Source organism: Desmodus rotundus, chromosome 12, assembly GCF_022682495.2.
Source record: "Desmodus rotundus isolate HL8 chromosome 12, HLdesRot8A.1, whole genome shotgun sequence".
Taxonomy (NCBI): domain Eukaryota; kingdom Metazoa; phylum Chordata; class Mammalia; order Chiroptera; family Phyllostomidae; genus Desmodus; species Desmodus rotundus.
In genome coordinates this window covers 87,795,800-87,811,024 of record NC_071398.1, presented here as the reverse complement: position 1 = coordinate 87,811,024, position 15,225 = coordinate 87,795,800, and the positions used below count along the sequence as shown (strand labels likewise).

Genomic DNA, 15,225 nt, shown 5'->3' with positions numbered 1-15,225 from the left:
GCTGTGTAAGCACAAAACACTCCTTCAAGAGCAGGTAAAATATACCCCACCCTGTGCTTTGTAAATGTTGTCATTGTGAACAGATGTTGAGTAACAGCCAGGGAAAGTCACGCTATGATGCTTCCACATCACCTGTTAAGAACAGCCAGGTACGTAAAAGGGCAAGTGAATGCTCTCTGGACAGAGTCCCCATGTACACGGATGCAGAGGTGCAATGAAGTCCAGGGTGAAGCTGTGAAGTCCACAGCTTTTGGGAGGCACAAGGGCAGCCCAAATCCTACGCTTCTTCCATATGGATTCAGTGATAAGTCATCTACGAAAGAAATTGCTTGGGAACTAACCTGGAGATAACTGTTCTTCTGTTATTTTATCAAATAATGACCTAGTCTATGAAACTCTTTCCATGGGTTCAGTTTATAGGCAGTTTGGCCATTTATTTATTTATTTTTTGAGTGAATTTGCACAGAATGCTGAAATAAATTCTACTTAATTCAAGGCATTTAAATGAATCATTATCGTGACAGCAGTCTGATCACTTTTGAATGTTTAACGAGGGTCCTCGAAAGTAGTGCTTTTTGTCTAGATTAAACAACAGAATGACTCACCAAACTGTGTACTATTTATCTTAAACTACTCCCCCCTACTTCACAGCTAGACTGTAGCTAAGCTCTGCAAACATTTAAGTCTTCAATTGTACAATGGAATTGGAAATAGAGTTGGGGGACAATTGTGACTTTTACTGATTTTAGAGAGAGAGGAAGGAGGAGAGAGAGAGAGATTGATTATTGTTCCCCTTGGTTGATTCCTGTACGTGCCCTGATCGGGGATCAAACTGACAACCTTGGCGTATCTGGACAACGCTGTAACCAACTACCCAGCTGGGGCCCCGTTATTTAAGCCTCAGCTTCTTTGAAACTATAGGAAAAAAGCAACTCCGAGTTTCCTAAGTCTGTGATATGAACTTGTTACGATATAACTATTAAATGTTGTAATACATGCAAAGATATCTATCTGTATCTATTTATGTCTATCTATGTCTATGAAATGAGGGAAGTGAGGGAACACCAGGGGTTCAACTTTAAAAGTAACAGTTTCTGGATTAGTAAAGTAATCATTCATATATTGTGAAATATGTAATAGGCACATATCACTCTAGAATTTAATTTTGGGGTGTGCATTTACTTACTTGTCTATTTTTAATCTTTCTATGTATTAGTAAGTGCCATAATAAACAATAAATCACCTTTCACTGAAGTCCTGAAATGCTTTCTTGTGAATAAATTGCGTGAGCTTTAGCACAAGAACTTTATAACCATTATGTGTATTTCAGTTTTGCAATGATTCACTTTGATTTTTCATTATTCACTCCATTATTTATTGTTGTGGTCATTGCATAAGTTACTTTCATATAAGTGGGGTGTATTTAAATCTATACACCATGATTGGTTTGGATGTGCCATCTATAAGGACTAGGATGGCTCTTGTGCATTCCTAATCTTTACTGCAGTTCTAACAAGGAAAGCCCTCTATCGAGGTAAGAGTGGGCCTTCCCGTTCTTTGCACAGTCTATTCTGTAATCAAGATTGAAATTTGCAGGCTGGAGAGTCAGGTAGGAGTTGGTGTTGTAGTCGTGGCTCCAAATTCTGCAGGGCAGCGGGCCGGAAACTCAGGCAGAGTCTTTAATGTTACTGTCTAGGACACATACAACCCTCTGTATCCTCTCCTCTCCTATCCCTAATCTGTTACCCACCAATCTGTTCTCCACCCCTATAGTTTTGTTATTTCAAGAATGTTTTATAAATAGAATCTTACAATAGGTAACTTGATAAGGTTGGCATTTTTTTTTTTTTCACTCACCGTAATTCCCTCGAGTTCCATCCGAGTCGTTGCGCGTATCAGGAGCTTGTTCGTTTTGCTGCCTAGCGCTCCGAGGTACAGATATAGCACACTATGCACTGTTCTGTTTAACCAGTAACTTTTCGAAGGGCGTTTGGATTATTCCAGCTTTTTAATCTATTATGAATAAAGTCTCTATGAACATTCACGTGTAGGTTTTTGCACGCATGCAGGTTTTTAGTCTTCCGGGATACATGCCGAAGAGTGCAATTGTTGGCTTGTATGAGGTGGTAGGCAAAATAATAGCCTTCTGAAGGTGTCCATGCCCTAATCCATGGAACCTGTGAGCATGCTGCCTTACATGGCCAGAGGGACTTGCACATGGGAAAAAATGAAGGATCCTAGGAAGGGAGATTTTCCTGGATTATCTTTGTGGGCCCAAGGTCATCAAAAGGGGCAGTTTTGAGAGAGAGGCGAGAGGTCAGAGTCAGAGATGTTACCGTACTGGATTTGATGACAGACACAGGGGCTATGAAACAAGGGGTGCAGGCGGCTTCCAGAAGCTGCAGACTGAGAGGCAGATCCTCTTCTAGCGCGCCCAGAAGAAACACAGTCCTATCCACACCTTATGTATAATGCATGAGGCCTATTTCTTATTTCTGACATCCAGAAATGTAAACAATAAATTTCTGTTTTAAGCCAGTAACTTTGTATTAATGTATTACAGCATCCATGTTCTAGGAACATTCTAGAAAGGGGCAACAGCTGGAAACCACTGCTAATGAGCAAACCAGAAGAATCGTGGCTGGAACACAGGGAACAAGGATGGGGAATCGCAGTGGTGAGATCAGACAGAGAGGCAGGTGACAGATCACTGAGGCCCTCATAGGACAGGGTAAGGAGTTTAGATTGATCCACTGTGTAACAGGAAGCCACCAGAAGATTTCAAACAAGGGAGGGGCATGATGTGATTTATGTTTGAAAATGACCACTCTCACAAGTGGAATGGTTTGGAGTGAGGCAGTAATAGAAGAGGGAAAACCAATTAAGAGATTATTGCATTGACTAGGTTAGTAGCAGTGGAGTTGGAGAAAAAGTGAGAGACTTAGGATTTATTTGTGGCATTTAGTCAACAAGATTGCTACTGGATTGACTATGGCCATGAAGAACACAGGGGGGTTTGCCTGAGAGCCAGGGGCCAGGCAAAACATTCAACACGTGGTCCATTTGGATACTGAAATCACCAGGATGTCAAGAGTAGGGGTGTTCAACAGAAGCCAAAGAGCCAGGAATCAGTGATTTACCCAAGTACAATCTCTTCCTCTTTAAACTTCCTTTTTTAATTGTGTACCTCCTTAGTACCTCTTTTCTTATTCTTTGTGTACTTAGTTTTTTCCCTTCTTCAAGATTAGGCAATGACCACAAGTTTGTTGCTATCTTCTATGGCACAGAGCACGTGTTTCCCAATACGGCATGGCAGTGAATGAGAGATTATAAGTAGTGATCCTAGGAAGACTCTGTGACTGAGAGCAGGACCATTTCATTAAGGGCCGGTCTAGTTTGGAATAGATGGGAGAGAACAGACAATGGCTTCCTGCGCTTATAACACTTCAGAGAAATCATACATCATAAGACAAAGATATGTAGAAACAGTCCGAATTTATTTTAGAAGAGATTTTTCAATTCTTTGATATAAAAATAAACAGACATATTTCAACACTTATTTTTACATAATTTAAATACAGTCTGAGGCACAAAAAAATTCACATACACATTCTGAATTCCTAGGTTCAGACAGCAGGTTGATGTTAATAACAAATCAGTTTTTAAATCAGAGAAGTTAACAGGTTTTTTTTTTTTGGTGCAAGCTCTTCTAATATATTGACTATTTCTTTTTTAACCATTAACATTTTAAATATAAAATCTTTAAAAAAATTCCCCTGAGTTATTTCTCTTTAATGAAATTTCATCTCCCTCTGCCTAAAAGACATGCTTTTAATTATTTACAAAAATACTAATGTTATTCATAATCAGTGCTTGATTAAAAATATTAAAATCTACAGTGCTTTGCAAAGACTGTCTCTTCAATAAGTTATGAGTGAATGAATTAATGTAGCATCCACAGGTCCTGAAAAAATGTATAAAACATTAGGCTTATATCACGTCCAGGCTAATGAGACATGAGGTTCTCTGTGGGCTGGTGTGTGTGGGTAAATCTTAAATACATAAATGCCAGCCTAATAGCTCAATGTTCCTGAAAATTCATCCACATCTTAATCAAATGATTTCTTCTGTAGTTTTCAAAATTCAAAGAGGTAATACCAAAGAAGATATAGTGATCCTGACATGATGAAAAAAAAAATCAGTACAGGCTTCAACCCAGTTTATAATAATGTCCTAACAAACATAAATAATAATCTTTAATAAATTAAATAACATACAGTACCAGAAAATGTCAGCTGACAATGAGATGTGGAAAAGAAGAAGCATTATCTTCCTGGGACTTACTCAGGAATTGCTTGCTTTTGTTTTCAAAGGAGGAAGGACATTCACTAGAGGAGGACCGTAACTCGCTTCCTGTCAAGAACCTCTTATATGGTTTTTTCTAAGCCTCTTGGTAAGCTTCTTCTGTTACACAGTTAAAATTAAATATAAATAAAGTTTTCTGCCCTTCATTGAAAACATGGGCTTTTCTTTTTGTCAAGGCCCATTTTGAGAGCTTTTGTTTTCTTTTATCCCTCATATGAGGAGCTAAATAGTAGTCCTGAGCTGAGATTTTCCTGAAAATTTGCAAAAGTTCAGGTAAGAAAATACAGAGTCCAAAGAAGGGCAAACTCAGATCCAGAAACCAGGAAAACAAGATAGAAGAAGTAAACTAATCAGAAAAGTTTCTCTTAGCAAAACAACTAGAAGAAAATCAGTGGAAGGGTGTGCAGGTAGTTGCTTCCAATGGAGTGTGGAAGATACACTGTTAAGTATCGACAGTGTAGAGAGAAACTTGCAGCATCTCTTGTCTTGTAACAGCATTTGAACCTTCAAATGTCTTTTCTCTGGCTCTTACGAAAACAATCTAAACTGAAATTCAAGTAAAAAGATGTCAAACGACAACAGTCTTCTTCCCTTTTAACTTAGAGTTAAGACATCTTTAAATCAGTAACATGAAAATCTTCACAAGTATAACCCCTTTCTCCTTAACAGCCACTGTTAAGTCACATAAGGAGTTCAATATAAATATTAAATAAAAGAAATCATTCATATAAATAAATAAATATGATCAATAGGCTTCTACAGTTCGGTCGAACGTCCTTTTAGTAGTACGGTGGGGTTGATATCATCCAGTCTGGAGTGGGAGGGGCTCGAGTTCATGGTGACGGTCTTGGTGGGCTGCGGGTCCTGAACGCTGAACGAGGTGGAGGGGCAGCCTTTCACGTTATTGCATATGAGAGACTGAATGGAGGCAGTGTTGATGATTTGAAAGCCTTCTTCTCCACCAAAGGTGCTAGGCTTCCAGTATTGAGGAGAACATATGGGATTGCCCATCAGCCCTTTCAAGGAGAAAGGGGCTCCGAGTTCTACCATGGTCTCACCAAAGATGGCACCCTGACGGGGCTCTTCCACCAGAAGGGCGGGGTACAGCTCCATGGCGTCGATGTCACCATAGAGTGCTTCCAGCTCCGCTGCCATTTCCTTCTCTCCTGAGAACGTGACAAAAACACAGATACAGCCCATGTAAAACTGTACGAAATGCAAAAAGATAGTTTTGCCCCGGGGCTCCCCTGCTTCCAACCACTCTGTTCTTTCCATTTGGCCCTTTGGGTCTTTTAGGAAGTCCAGACACTGGTTCTCACCTGTAAGCTCTTCAAAGGATTCATAGGGCTTCATCCGAAAGCGCTTGCGGTACTCGTTGAGAGACTGGTATCTCATCTGTCTGCTGTGGTCGATGGAGGTCTTTGCCACGTACCGGACTGCAGCTGGAAGGTTCCGGCCGCCAGAAACCTGTGGAAAATGAGTGACATTTATAAAACAAAAAATTTTAGGCATATTTACAGTTTCTATTTTAAAAGCATTCCTTGGGCACAAAGGAGGTAAGCCTAATGCTCCCAGCTGAGACCTAAACTATTCAAGTTGGACATATTTATTTCTGTAATCTATAAGATTATATAGAAAGCTTTTGAAAATATCTATATTTAAGGTACGGTTATATATTGTCATGGGATAACTGTAAACTAAAAGCTTTCACATTTCAAAGAATGTGAAGCTACTCATTTCAAAAATTTTAAAAGCAAAACAATCACTTTCTTAGGCAGTTTGAGAGAACATCATTTCGATGGCAGAAATTGTAGTTCTGAGCAGTCCTCTGTTTTATTTTGTTTTTCAATAACACTGCTTACCCGGCCAGCAATTTGCTTGCTGAATGACTCAACAAACTGGGTGAGCTCGTGTTCCATTAGTAAAGAGTTGTTGTAGAGAAACTGTTGGTAGTTGTACTCCTGGTCATCAATCTGAAAGCTGTCGGGCAGGAGGGGGTGCCAGTGGTAGAGCGTGTTGAACTCGGCGGCAATGCGGTTTTGGTACTGGAACTGTTGGTTGAACAGCAGCTCTGGGTCAAACTTCAGTTTGAAGTGATAGCCACTCAAGTGCTGTACATAGTCTTCGATCACAATCTTAATAGTTTCTCCTGTTTGCACAAAATAAAAAAATGAGAACATTAATTCTTCCTGATCACTATCTATCAACCCACCAAAATGCAGTTTTGTTGACTGGCCATTCCTTCACTTCTCCTTTTTTTTTTTATCATGCCCACAGATTGAGTTAATATGGAGCATGTGATTTTACATTCACTACCCTCCCCCAGAATGGCTTAAAACATAGCAAAGCTAATGAACTAGTTTTCTCCGGGGAGAAACGGTTTTATTTAAATTATTTCCTCGTCTTCCTTACCTATCAGTATTAGCCTGCTTGTCTGGAACAACCGCTCATCATCCCATTCCGGATGCTCCTGTTTCAGCACATCACACACTCGGTTATGTTCTCGCAGCCAAATCGTGGCATACATCATCAGACCAGGCACGAGGCCAAACACCTCCTGCCCCACAGCAAACTGCAGGTGTTCAGGGATGTGAGGTGGGTAGAGCATCTTGGCCTGAGTGTCTTTGACCGTGGGAGGATATAGCTCTCCATCAATTATCTAAAAGATGGCAATAATAAATAACCATTAACTTAGAAGTGAAAAAATAAATTGTAGTCAGAGATTTAAAAACACAGGTAAAGTGGTGAGTCAATAATTGAATCTTAACATTCAAATAGGACAAACCTGATATTTCAGTTTTCCATCTTTGAAAAGGCGCAGTTTATGCTGTCTCTCCAAAGTTTCACCATAAACATGATTTAAGTCCACCTAGAAGAATACAGAAAAATTTCAGTTTGTTGCTGCTGATGTTGTTCATATGTAAATGTCTATGATATAATTTATCATTAAATAATTTGATGATTTATCTTGCCTCAATTAAAAATTTTTAATAAAAAGAATTTTTTCCTAACCAAACTACTAAATACTAAGCAAAATACAAAAATTACTAAATACAAAAACCAAAATACTAAATTAATATGTTTGACTATTGAAGCTATAAACACATATGTCTTTTGTGTTTAAAGGCATTAGTATGTTCTATGTAGCTGATAAATATATCAGACACTTTGCTGTATGGTAATTTCCTTTAAAAAGCATCAGAAAATTTATTACTCATCTAAAATTCCTATCAAAAAACTGAAGCTATATTATTCAAATCCAAAAAATAATAATGCTGCAAAAATCTCACTTGTAATATTTAAAGCAGCATAATCAGGGTACAAATGTTTCAAATACACAACTTTTTGTAGTGCTAATATTCTGAACTAAAGGCTTAAGAGCCAAATTACAAATGATATTTGTGTGTGTGTGTGTGTGTGTGTATTTTTACTGAACCAGTGAATTCAAATGAATACTCCATTAAAGTTTTTATAGGCTGGACACATTTTAAAAAGAAGGTGAATTATTTGGTGTGGCAAATAAATATATGGCCTTGCATGTTAGCACCTCACTACGATTTGCTGTATTTCTGATTTAGTGCTGTCTTACCCCATGACCCAGTCCTTTAGTGAAGGCTGGCCCACGCTTAAGATCTGTCTTGAAAAACTGATGGGTGAAGTGCTGGGCAAAGAATGCAAACATCAAATTCGTGCCCTGAGGATCCGGAATAAACTTTCTTCTTATTATAAATTTATCCACAATCACTTCTGAGTCAGGAAGCTCTTTTTTCCCTGAAAAATAAGGAAGATAAGATTCCACCGATGCAGACAAGGAAGGAGGTAATACTGTCAATTTACCAGCGCATTCCTCACTGACAGGAGAGAGACAATTGTGACCAGGGTCCCAATATAAATAACACGTCTAAGGTATGGGGCGAAAATTTCTTATTGAATAATTTTATCTATTGTTTAATCAGTACGAATTCAGTCTTAATGAAAGGATCTGAAAACATTAGGACATTAAACCAAAATGCCCATTCGCTTTCATGCAATAATTTACACAGACTCCCACTTTAAAAAAATCTCCATAGCTGTCCGTAAGAAAGGGAGAAAAACGATACTTTTGTTAACAAAAAATGATAATGTAGGGTCAAATTTTCTAAGTGGTAATCCAGCCCCCATTGCAATATATCTCTAATTGCTTCCTATCACTCACCTTTCACCCCCATGGGAGTTGGGCAATCATCAGCCACGGGAGGAAGAGCTCTGGTATAATAGGAGAGGTTAGAAAAGGCTTCCCAGCTTTTGTAGCCATAGTGTGCATTGTAAGTTGGTGGGCTGTCAATCAAATGGGATCTGGCTGAAAATTTTAAGAAAAAATATTGTTTAATTAGTGTCCATATGCTAAGGCAAATCAATGTTCATTTTTACTGTAAAATGTGCGAAGTGGTACCAGAGATTGAATTCAATTCCAACAAAGATACACTATTTTAAAACAATTATACTTTAAAGTCTAACTGCCACTTGTACTTAATAAAGAAGAATGACTCATTAAAATACATCTTTAATAAAGTTTGGTTACTTTATACAAGACCAGATGGTCTAGCCATCTTGATTTTTCAAATAACCATCCAAGAAGCTTAGAAAAGGTATGCGGGATTGTAAGCAGAATTCTGATGGTGAGACAGAACTTTATTAACCTGAACGGGACCCAAATGTCAATATTTTTGGCCATGAAGACAGAAGGCACACTAAAAAGGTGTATTTAAAAGTCCTTTTGACAAGGTTGGAAATAAGTTTCTTGGATTTGGTGTAGCAATGTGGAGTATTCTAAAAACCATTTTTCTCCACGGAAGCTTACAACCTTAGAAAGAGAACGTACTTACATGTTAGCACATATTTCATGATTGCATTCCTCAGGAAGGGAATATTATTGACAATGTTCCAGACCCCCTTGAAGTGGGTAAGCATGTAGTGCACTGTGTTTGGCGTGGGTTTCAGGAATAATTTTATTCTTGTCAGAAATTCAGCTGCCATAAGAGGAAAAAAAAGGAGGGTGAAATGAATGGGGCGCATCTTGAGACTCAAATCTGTGAAGTGAGAACTGTATGCATCCCCCTTCCAAACGAGGACACCCGAGGGCAAACTTACGTGTTGAACAGTTTTCCCCGTAGAATCCTGTTCGGGTACAGTCACACTTATAGTGGTCAAATCCAACACTCATACACACACCTTGGTTTTGACATGGGTTGGAACAGCAAGGACTTGCTAAAATAAAAGTAACGCCAAGTAAATAAATTGTTCTTCGGTGTCTTAATCTTGACTTAAATATTGAATTGTTTTCCTTACTATGGGTCATCATTACAATAATAAATTCTAGAAACACACAGGTAGTCAATGGAAAACAATTTTTAAAAACCTGCCTCACAGAATGGTTATAGAGTAGCAATACCAACTTCCTATTCTAAATGCGGATAACAGACTATTCAACCAGGAAATCATGCTGCTAAGTTTTTTCTTAGTAAGTTTTTAGATGTCCAAATTAGCATTATTACAAAGCTCACATAGGTAGCACTCTCAAAATTAAAATGGATAGATCTAGTGCTTTAATCAAAATTTAGGGAAAATTGCGAAGTAGAAAAAGCTTATTTTAAAAATATTTGGCTTATCTCAAAAAAAAAAACACCACACCACACACTAAAAAAAAAACCCCAAACCTGGGCTTTCCTGAGGCAGGAAAGCACTAACTAGGGTATTTAAATAAAACAGCTACTCCCACTCAGTAACAATGGGTACCCACGCAAACATTCCACATAGATTGACTATATCCAGTCTTATCAAAATAACAACCTGCGAATTGGTATCACTATTCCTATTTAGCGGATAAGAAAAGAGACCCAGACCGGTGAAGTAACCGGCCCGTGATGATCAGAGCTGGTGGCAAAGCTGGGATTTCCACCCACTTCCTTTGGACTCATACGGTCCAAGTTCTTTACAAAGCCTACAGCCTCCGCATTCCGAAAGTATCCCCAATGAAGAGGTCCCCAGGGGCTCAGAGCAGAAACGTAGCGGGGAGCGCGGGGTGCGCAGCACGGGGTACCCACCTGCAGCGCCGAGCGCCAGCGCGGCGCAGAGCAGCAGGGCGCGGGAGAGCATCTCGGGTGCGGGCGGACGCAGGCGTTGCCTCGAGTGGGCTCCGGGCAGTGGATGGAGCTGGAGGAGGCAGTGGACAGAATTCTTGGGCGTACTTCAGACGCTCGCTCAAGTCCGTTGACAGCTGGAAGCTAACGGAGCGAACCTTCCTTTTAAGCCTTGAAAAACAGCCCACGTAACTCTGATTGGTTCTTTCCACCTTTTCTTATTGGTCCGCAACTCCCCTCCCACCCCGCCCCTCACTTAATTGCGCAAGCGCCGGTCGGGGCAGGATTTTTACCCACGCAAAAGACAAAATTGGAAACTCGGGAAACTACTTTCCGCTTCTCCAAGGTGGGTGCAAAGCGGATTGCCCCCCACTCCCCACAAGCCCTGCTTGGATCTCCTCCCCTTTTCCGCATCCCTTCCACCCCTCCCCCCCGCCCCGGGTCTTCTGCTCAGGGACCTCGGGTTTGCGCCAGCTCACTTTCCTTACTCCTCGTTTTAGGTGACGGGGCACTGCGGTTTGTTTACTGGAAGGAGCGCCCAGGGGTTCCAGAGCTCCAGTAGGGAATTCCCTTCAGGCTGCCTAGGCAGTCGCGGTGTGGACAGATCCGAACGATCAAAGCCAAAAAAGGCTGCATTTCTTACACGTGTCGTATTTCAGACAAGTCAGGTTTACTCTTCGTGACAGCCCTTAACCAACGGTATGTGCATCGCCCATACCTTTTTAAAATTTTAAGTTTTTATTTAGCTGAATGACATATAATAGCTACAGTGAGTGTACACATCTGTAACTTCTCTTTTGAGCTATGTCGTGTTTACCCTAAGAAATACACTTCTCCAAAGCACCGTCCCCTGCTGGCTTCTTGGAGAGGAAGGAGATAAACTGCTCTCCGCAACACCGCTCTCAAGCAGTTAGCCTGTAAATAGCCCATTTGCGCTCGGGTTATCCCCGCCGTCCTACTTCCTCTCCTCCGAGGGGCCCCGCGTCTGCGGGATGCTAAATGTGCAAAACATCTGCTTTGATTCATTTATTTCTTTGCCGTGCGGTTTCAGCCTTTTTGGTCACCAGCCTCTCACAGGAGATACAAATAAGAGGGAGATTTTTTTAAAGTTCAGTAATTTTTTTGTCTTTTCTTCCCATTTTTCCAAGATGAGGTGTGGCAATAGATCGAAGTACACGTTGCATTCAGGGGTGATTTTCTGTACTTCTTTTGGAGCATAATTTGATGAGGAATTGGATGGAATGGATGGAAAGGAAGGGTGATTTTAAACAATTTTGAATTTTCTCATCCACTGTTTTTGTTTAATATCTACCTTTTGGTAGTGGTGGGGAAAGGCGTGTGAAGGTGAAGTAAAAAAAAAAAAAGAAATTAGCAACAGCAAAGTGGAAAATAAAAAGTTCAACGAACCCATACATTCTTAGCATTAAACGAGAAGAATGGCATACGACCTAAAATAAAACCATATCAGATACCACAATTTGTAGAAGTCTTAAAGAAAAAAAAGAGACTCACTTGGAATTATTTTTTTAACATTTCCCTTAATGTACACATTCTACATGAGGCACAGATGACTAAAATTCCACTTCATCCAGAAAGCCTTTCTCCTTCCTCCTCCAGTCATATTTAATCATTTCACTTGTGACACTCCCATTTCTGGTGCTGAGTCTTCCATGAAATTTCAACTCAGAGCACAGAGGTTTAAAACAATTCCTTTTAATCCAATTTTCTGTTTCATTTTGAGTAGGTTGTGCCACCCTGTAAGAATCCGTGCTCTGGCGCTGAGAGGGCCTTACAATTTGACGGGATTACAATCCCGAGTTCATTTTGAAGTTGCATCATCTTAACGGTGTACCTACCACATCCAGAAGTGCGCCCCGTTGTTTGCCAAGACTGAATTCTAAGGTGAGGACCAAACAGAGCATAGAGAATATTCATGTTTAGACCACTTGGAACCGAAAGCCATTGAAATCTGCCTCCGAGTGGAAATTCAATAAAAACAGCTCTTTGGTGAAACTGCTTGGTTTAATCTGTAACTTCTATAGCATGGTGGAGTGGGGGAGAGTTCTATGTGCCTACACAGGCAGGAAAGAGTTCGAGGAAAAATGACACTTGAAGACGGACACAGTTTAGAAAGGAAGTCCAAGAATGGACGTGAGGAAGAATTGTGACGATGAGATTCATTAAAACATTTTCACAAGTCTGAGTGAATAGTACATTTTGGGATGCTGGCTGTCGGAGGAGATTCAATCTCCCAAACCAAATCAAAATGGCTAAACCTGTTTTATTTGGAAACTATGGCTATTATGCCATGATACACCATACCACAGAAAACAAGGTTTTGATTATGTAAAAATTATAGCTCTCACTTTGGTATATATTTAGTGCTCTGTATGTATTCTGGATAAATAGATATGTCTGCTGTACTTATATTAGTCTCTGAAATTTGTTGGGAAATTGTCTGTTTGAAGGAAAAAGCCTCCCAGAATATTCTGCTGAGTTTTACTGCCCCCTTCTGCCACTTGAGTTTTCACTTCTTTTTCTCTCTAATGCTGTGATGATCGCTAGGTAGATTTTATGTGTGATGTCATCACGTTCTTAAAAGGCTGTTCGTTTTAGATTTAATGTGCAGGAATATGCTGAAAAGGAATACAGTATTTATTAATGGAAGTGACAAGCCATTCCTATGAGTTAAAAGAAAATCATCAGTAAAGACTCTTCATACCCAAAATTCCAAATGAGCTCACGCTTTTCAGAGAGACATTTCTTACTGCTCGGAGCAGGGTTGTGCCACTCAGACATGGAAGGGTGCCCACATCCATCATCTCAGGCACGCAGGCGCTTTCCATTTCGCTCCATTCTACTTTGGTTGATTTAGTGGCTCATGCAGAGAGAGTGGAGATTGCCCCTAACCCTTTTCATGCATGGCACACTGGCTAGTGAAAGAGCTTTGCCATTTTGTATCAGCATTATTCTTAAAGGATATTTTACCAAGGTTATGCCACAGAGTATGTCTGTTCCTGGAAGGGCAGAAATGCTACTTATAAAAGGCTTCTTTAGTCCTTTAGTAAATCCTGGGTATGTACCCAGCCCTGACTACACCAGACAGGAATTTTAAGGCTGTAAACAAAATCATAAATTTTTTTTTAATGAACAAAATAACGTTGTCACATCAGACAATGAAGAAATACCAAATAATATTCATTTTTAAGTTTCATAAACCACTGATCATCTTTGTCAAATAACTGAAACCCCTGATGCATCAATTTTTCTTTTTTCTTCATTTTTCATGGTTGTCTTACTGTAACTACTCGGATGAGACGAGGTAGATTGACCACAGCCCTCGTGTTGGAGATAGGAATCTCCCAGTGGAGAAGGAAGTGCAGGAGGGTGTGAGCAGAGGAACGGGTGGTGCACACGGCGAGAACACACTAACCAGTTCAACGCCAGGGTTAGGACTTTCAGCTTCTGATCTCGCACACAAGGAGCTTGGAAGTTGCCACTTCACCCTCACCACAAATCAAAATTGAGTAAGCTGAACACTCGACACTCTTCTTAGGTCCTTCAGAGAAGTGAGGTAATAGGATAAAACCTGCCCCCAGAAGTGGAGAGGCCATGGGAGAAGCACAACGTAGGAGAGCAGAAACCCCCAAGCAGACACCTCCACGGAAACCAGCACCGCCCCCGGGTGATGGAAGGGCTGGCGGATGCTGCGTGTCTGAGAGTTAAACACTCTGCGGGGCGTGGCGGGGGAAGCCCTCTCGTGACTCTTACTTTCTGAAGTTCTATCAGGCTGTCACAGTGACCAGCAGAAGGAACATCCACCGCCTTTGGATGATTGGCAGGGGCAGGGGAAAGTAAACATTTTGAAATAGGCCAGAGCATTCTGTTCTATTTAATAAGGCCTGCACTCAAGAGTAACTTTTACCAGAGGCTAATTATTGGGGTTCTATCAGAGTTTAATTGACTGGGGTGGGGGGAAAGGAAATGCCCAACTTCAGTGCTTTAAAGGCTTCCACGTGTGAACAGGAAAGCACCCAAATACCCTGCCAGCCATCTGTTCCACATAAGGTGTGGGCATGGGGGACTGAGAGGCACTGGTGACATTCACAGTCAGGGGCACAGGCTCACTCAAAGACCGAGCCCTAGTTGTAGAACTATAGAACACTTCCCCACCCCCACCCCCACCTCACCACACATCCCTAAGGGCTTATTTGCCCAAGTTCCTGTAATAAAATATAAAGAGAAAATATTGAAAGAAGCTAGAGAAAAAAATATCATACTCCAGAGGAATAGAGATGAGAATTATGTTCTGCTGCTTCTCAGCAACCACACAAGCAAGAAGGGAAAAGAATAAAATATTTAAACTGGTGAAACAAACAGAAAAAATCACCAATCCAGAATTCTGTACCCTGGGAAATTATCCTTGAAAAGTGAAGGGGAAAATTTTTCTTAGACAAACAAAAATTGAGGGAATTTGTGGCCAGTAGACCTGCCTTGCAAGAAATGTTAAAAGAAGTTGTTCGAGAGAAGGAAAATGTTATGTCAGACACTCAGATCTATATAAAGAAAGGAAGAGCATTAGAGAAGGAATAAGTGAAAGTAAAAAAAAAAATCTTTATTTTTCGTATTCTTAATTGATCTAACACGTAACAGTTTGTTCAAAATAATGACAATAAACTGTGGACTTTGGATGATAACAATGTGTCCATGTAGTTTTATCAATTGTAACAAATGTGCCACT

General features: G+C 40.3%; 1 protein-coding gene and 1 long non-coding RNA gene across 2 annotated transcripts; one reads left to right on the top strand and one right to left on the bottom strand.

The window, feature by feature from the left end:
* Positions 1-3,478: 3,478 nt before the first annotated feature.
* Positions 3,479-10,608, bottom strand: PTGS2 (prostaglandin-endoperoxide synthase 2). The gene is made up of 10 exons (XM_024551487.3): positions 10,449-10,608; positions 9,496-9,612; positions 9,231-9,374; positions 8,561-8,704; positions 7,955-8,136; positions 7,151-7,234; positions 6,778-7,024; positions 6,228-6,514; positions 5,685-5,832; positions 3,479-5,531 (listed from the first exon to the last, which is right to left on the bottom strand). The coding sequence occupies exons 1-10, from the start codon at positions 10,498-10,500 to the stop codon at positions 5,122-5,124; spliced, it is 1,815 nt and encodes a 604-aa protein (XP_024407255.2). The 5' UTR covers positions 10,501-10,608; the 3' UTR covers positions 3,479-5,121.
* Positions 10,609-10,749: 141 nt separating this feature from the next.
* LOC123478832 (uncharacterized) lies at positions 10,750-15,213 on the top strand. Its single transcript, XR_006654193.2, has 3 exons — positions 10,750-10,830; positions 10,985-11,183; positions 12,229-15,213. It is a non-coding gene; the product is annotated as an uncharacterized lncRNA (long non-coding RNA).
* The last annotated feature ends 12 nt before the right edge of the window (positions 15,214-15,225 follow it).

Coding starts and splice junctions, on each gene's coding strand:
- PTGS2 (XM_024551487.3), bottom strand. CDS start 10,500: ATGCTCTCCCGCGCCCTGCTGCTCTGCGCCGCGCTGGCGCTCGGCGCT. Junction 9,613..10,448: donor GCTGGCGCTCGGCGCTGCAG/GTGGGTACCCCG, acceptor CTTTTATTTTAG/CAAGTCCTTGCTGTTCCAAC. Junction 8,705..9,230: donor CATGAAATATGTGCTAACAT/GTAAGTACGTTC, acceptor TAAAATTTTCAG/CCAGATCCCATTTGATTGAC.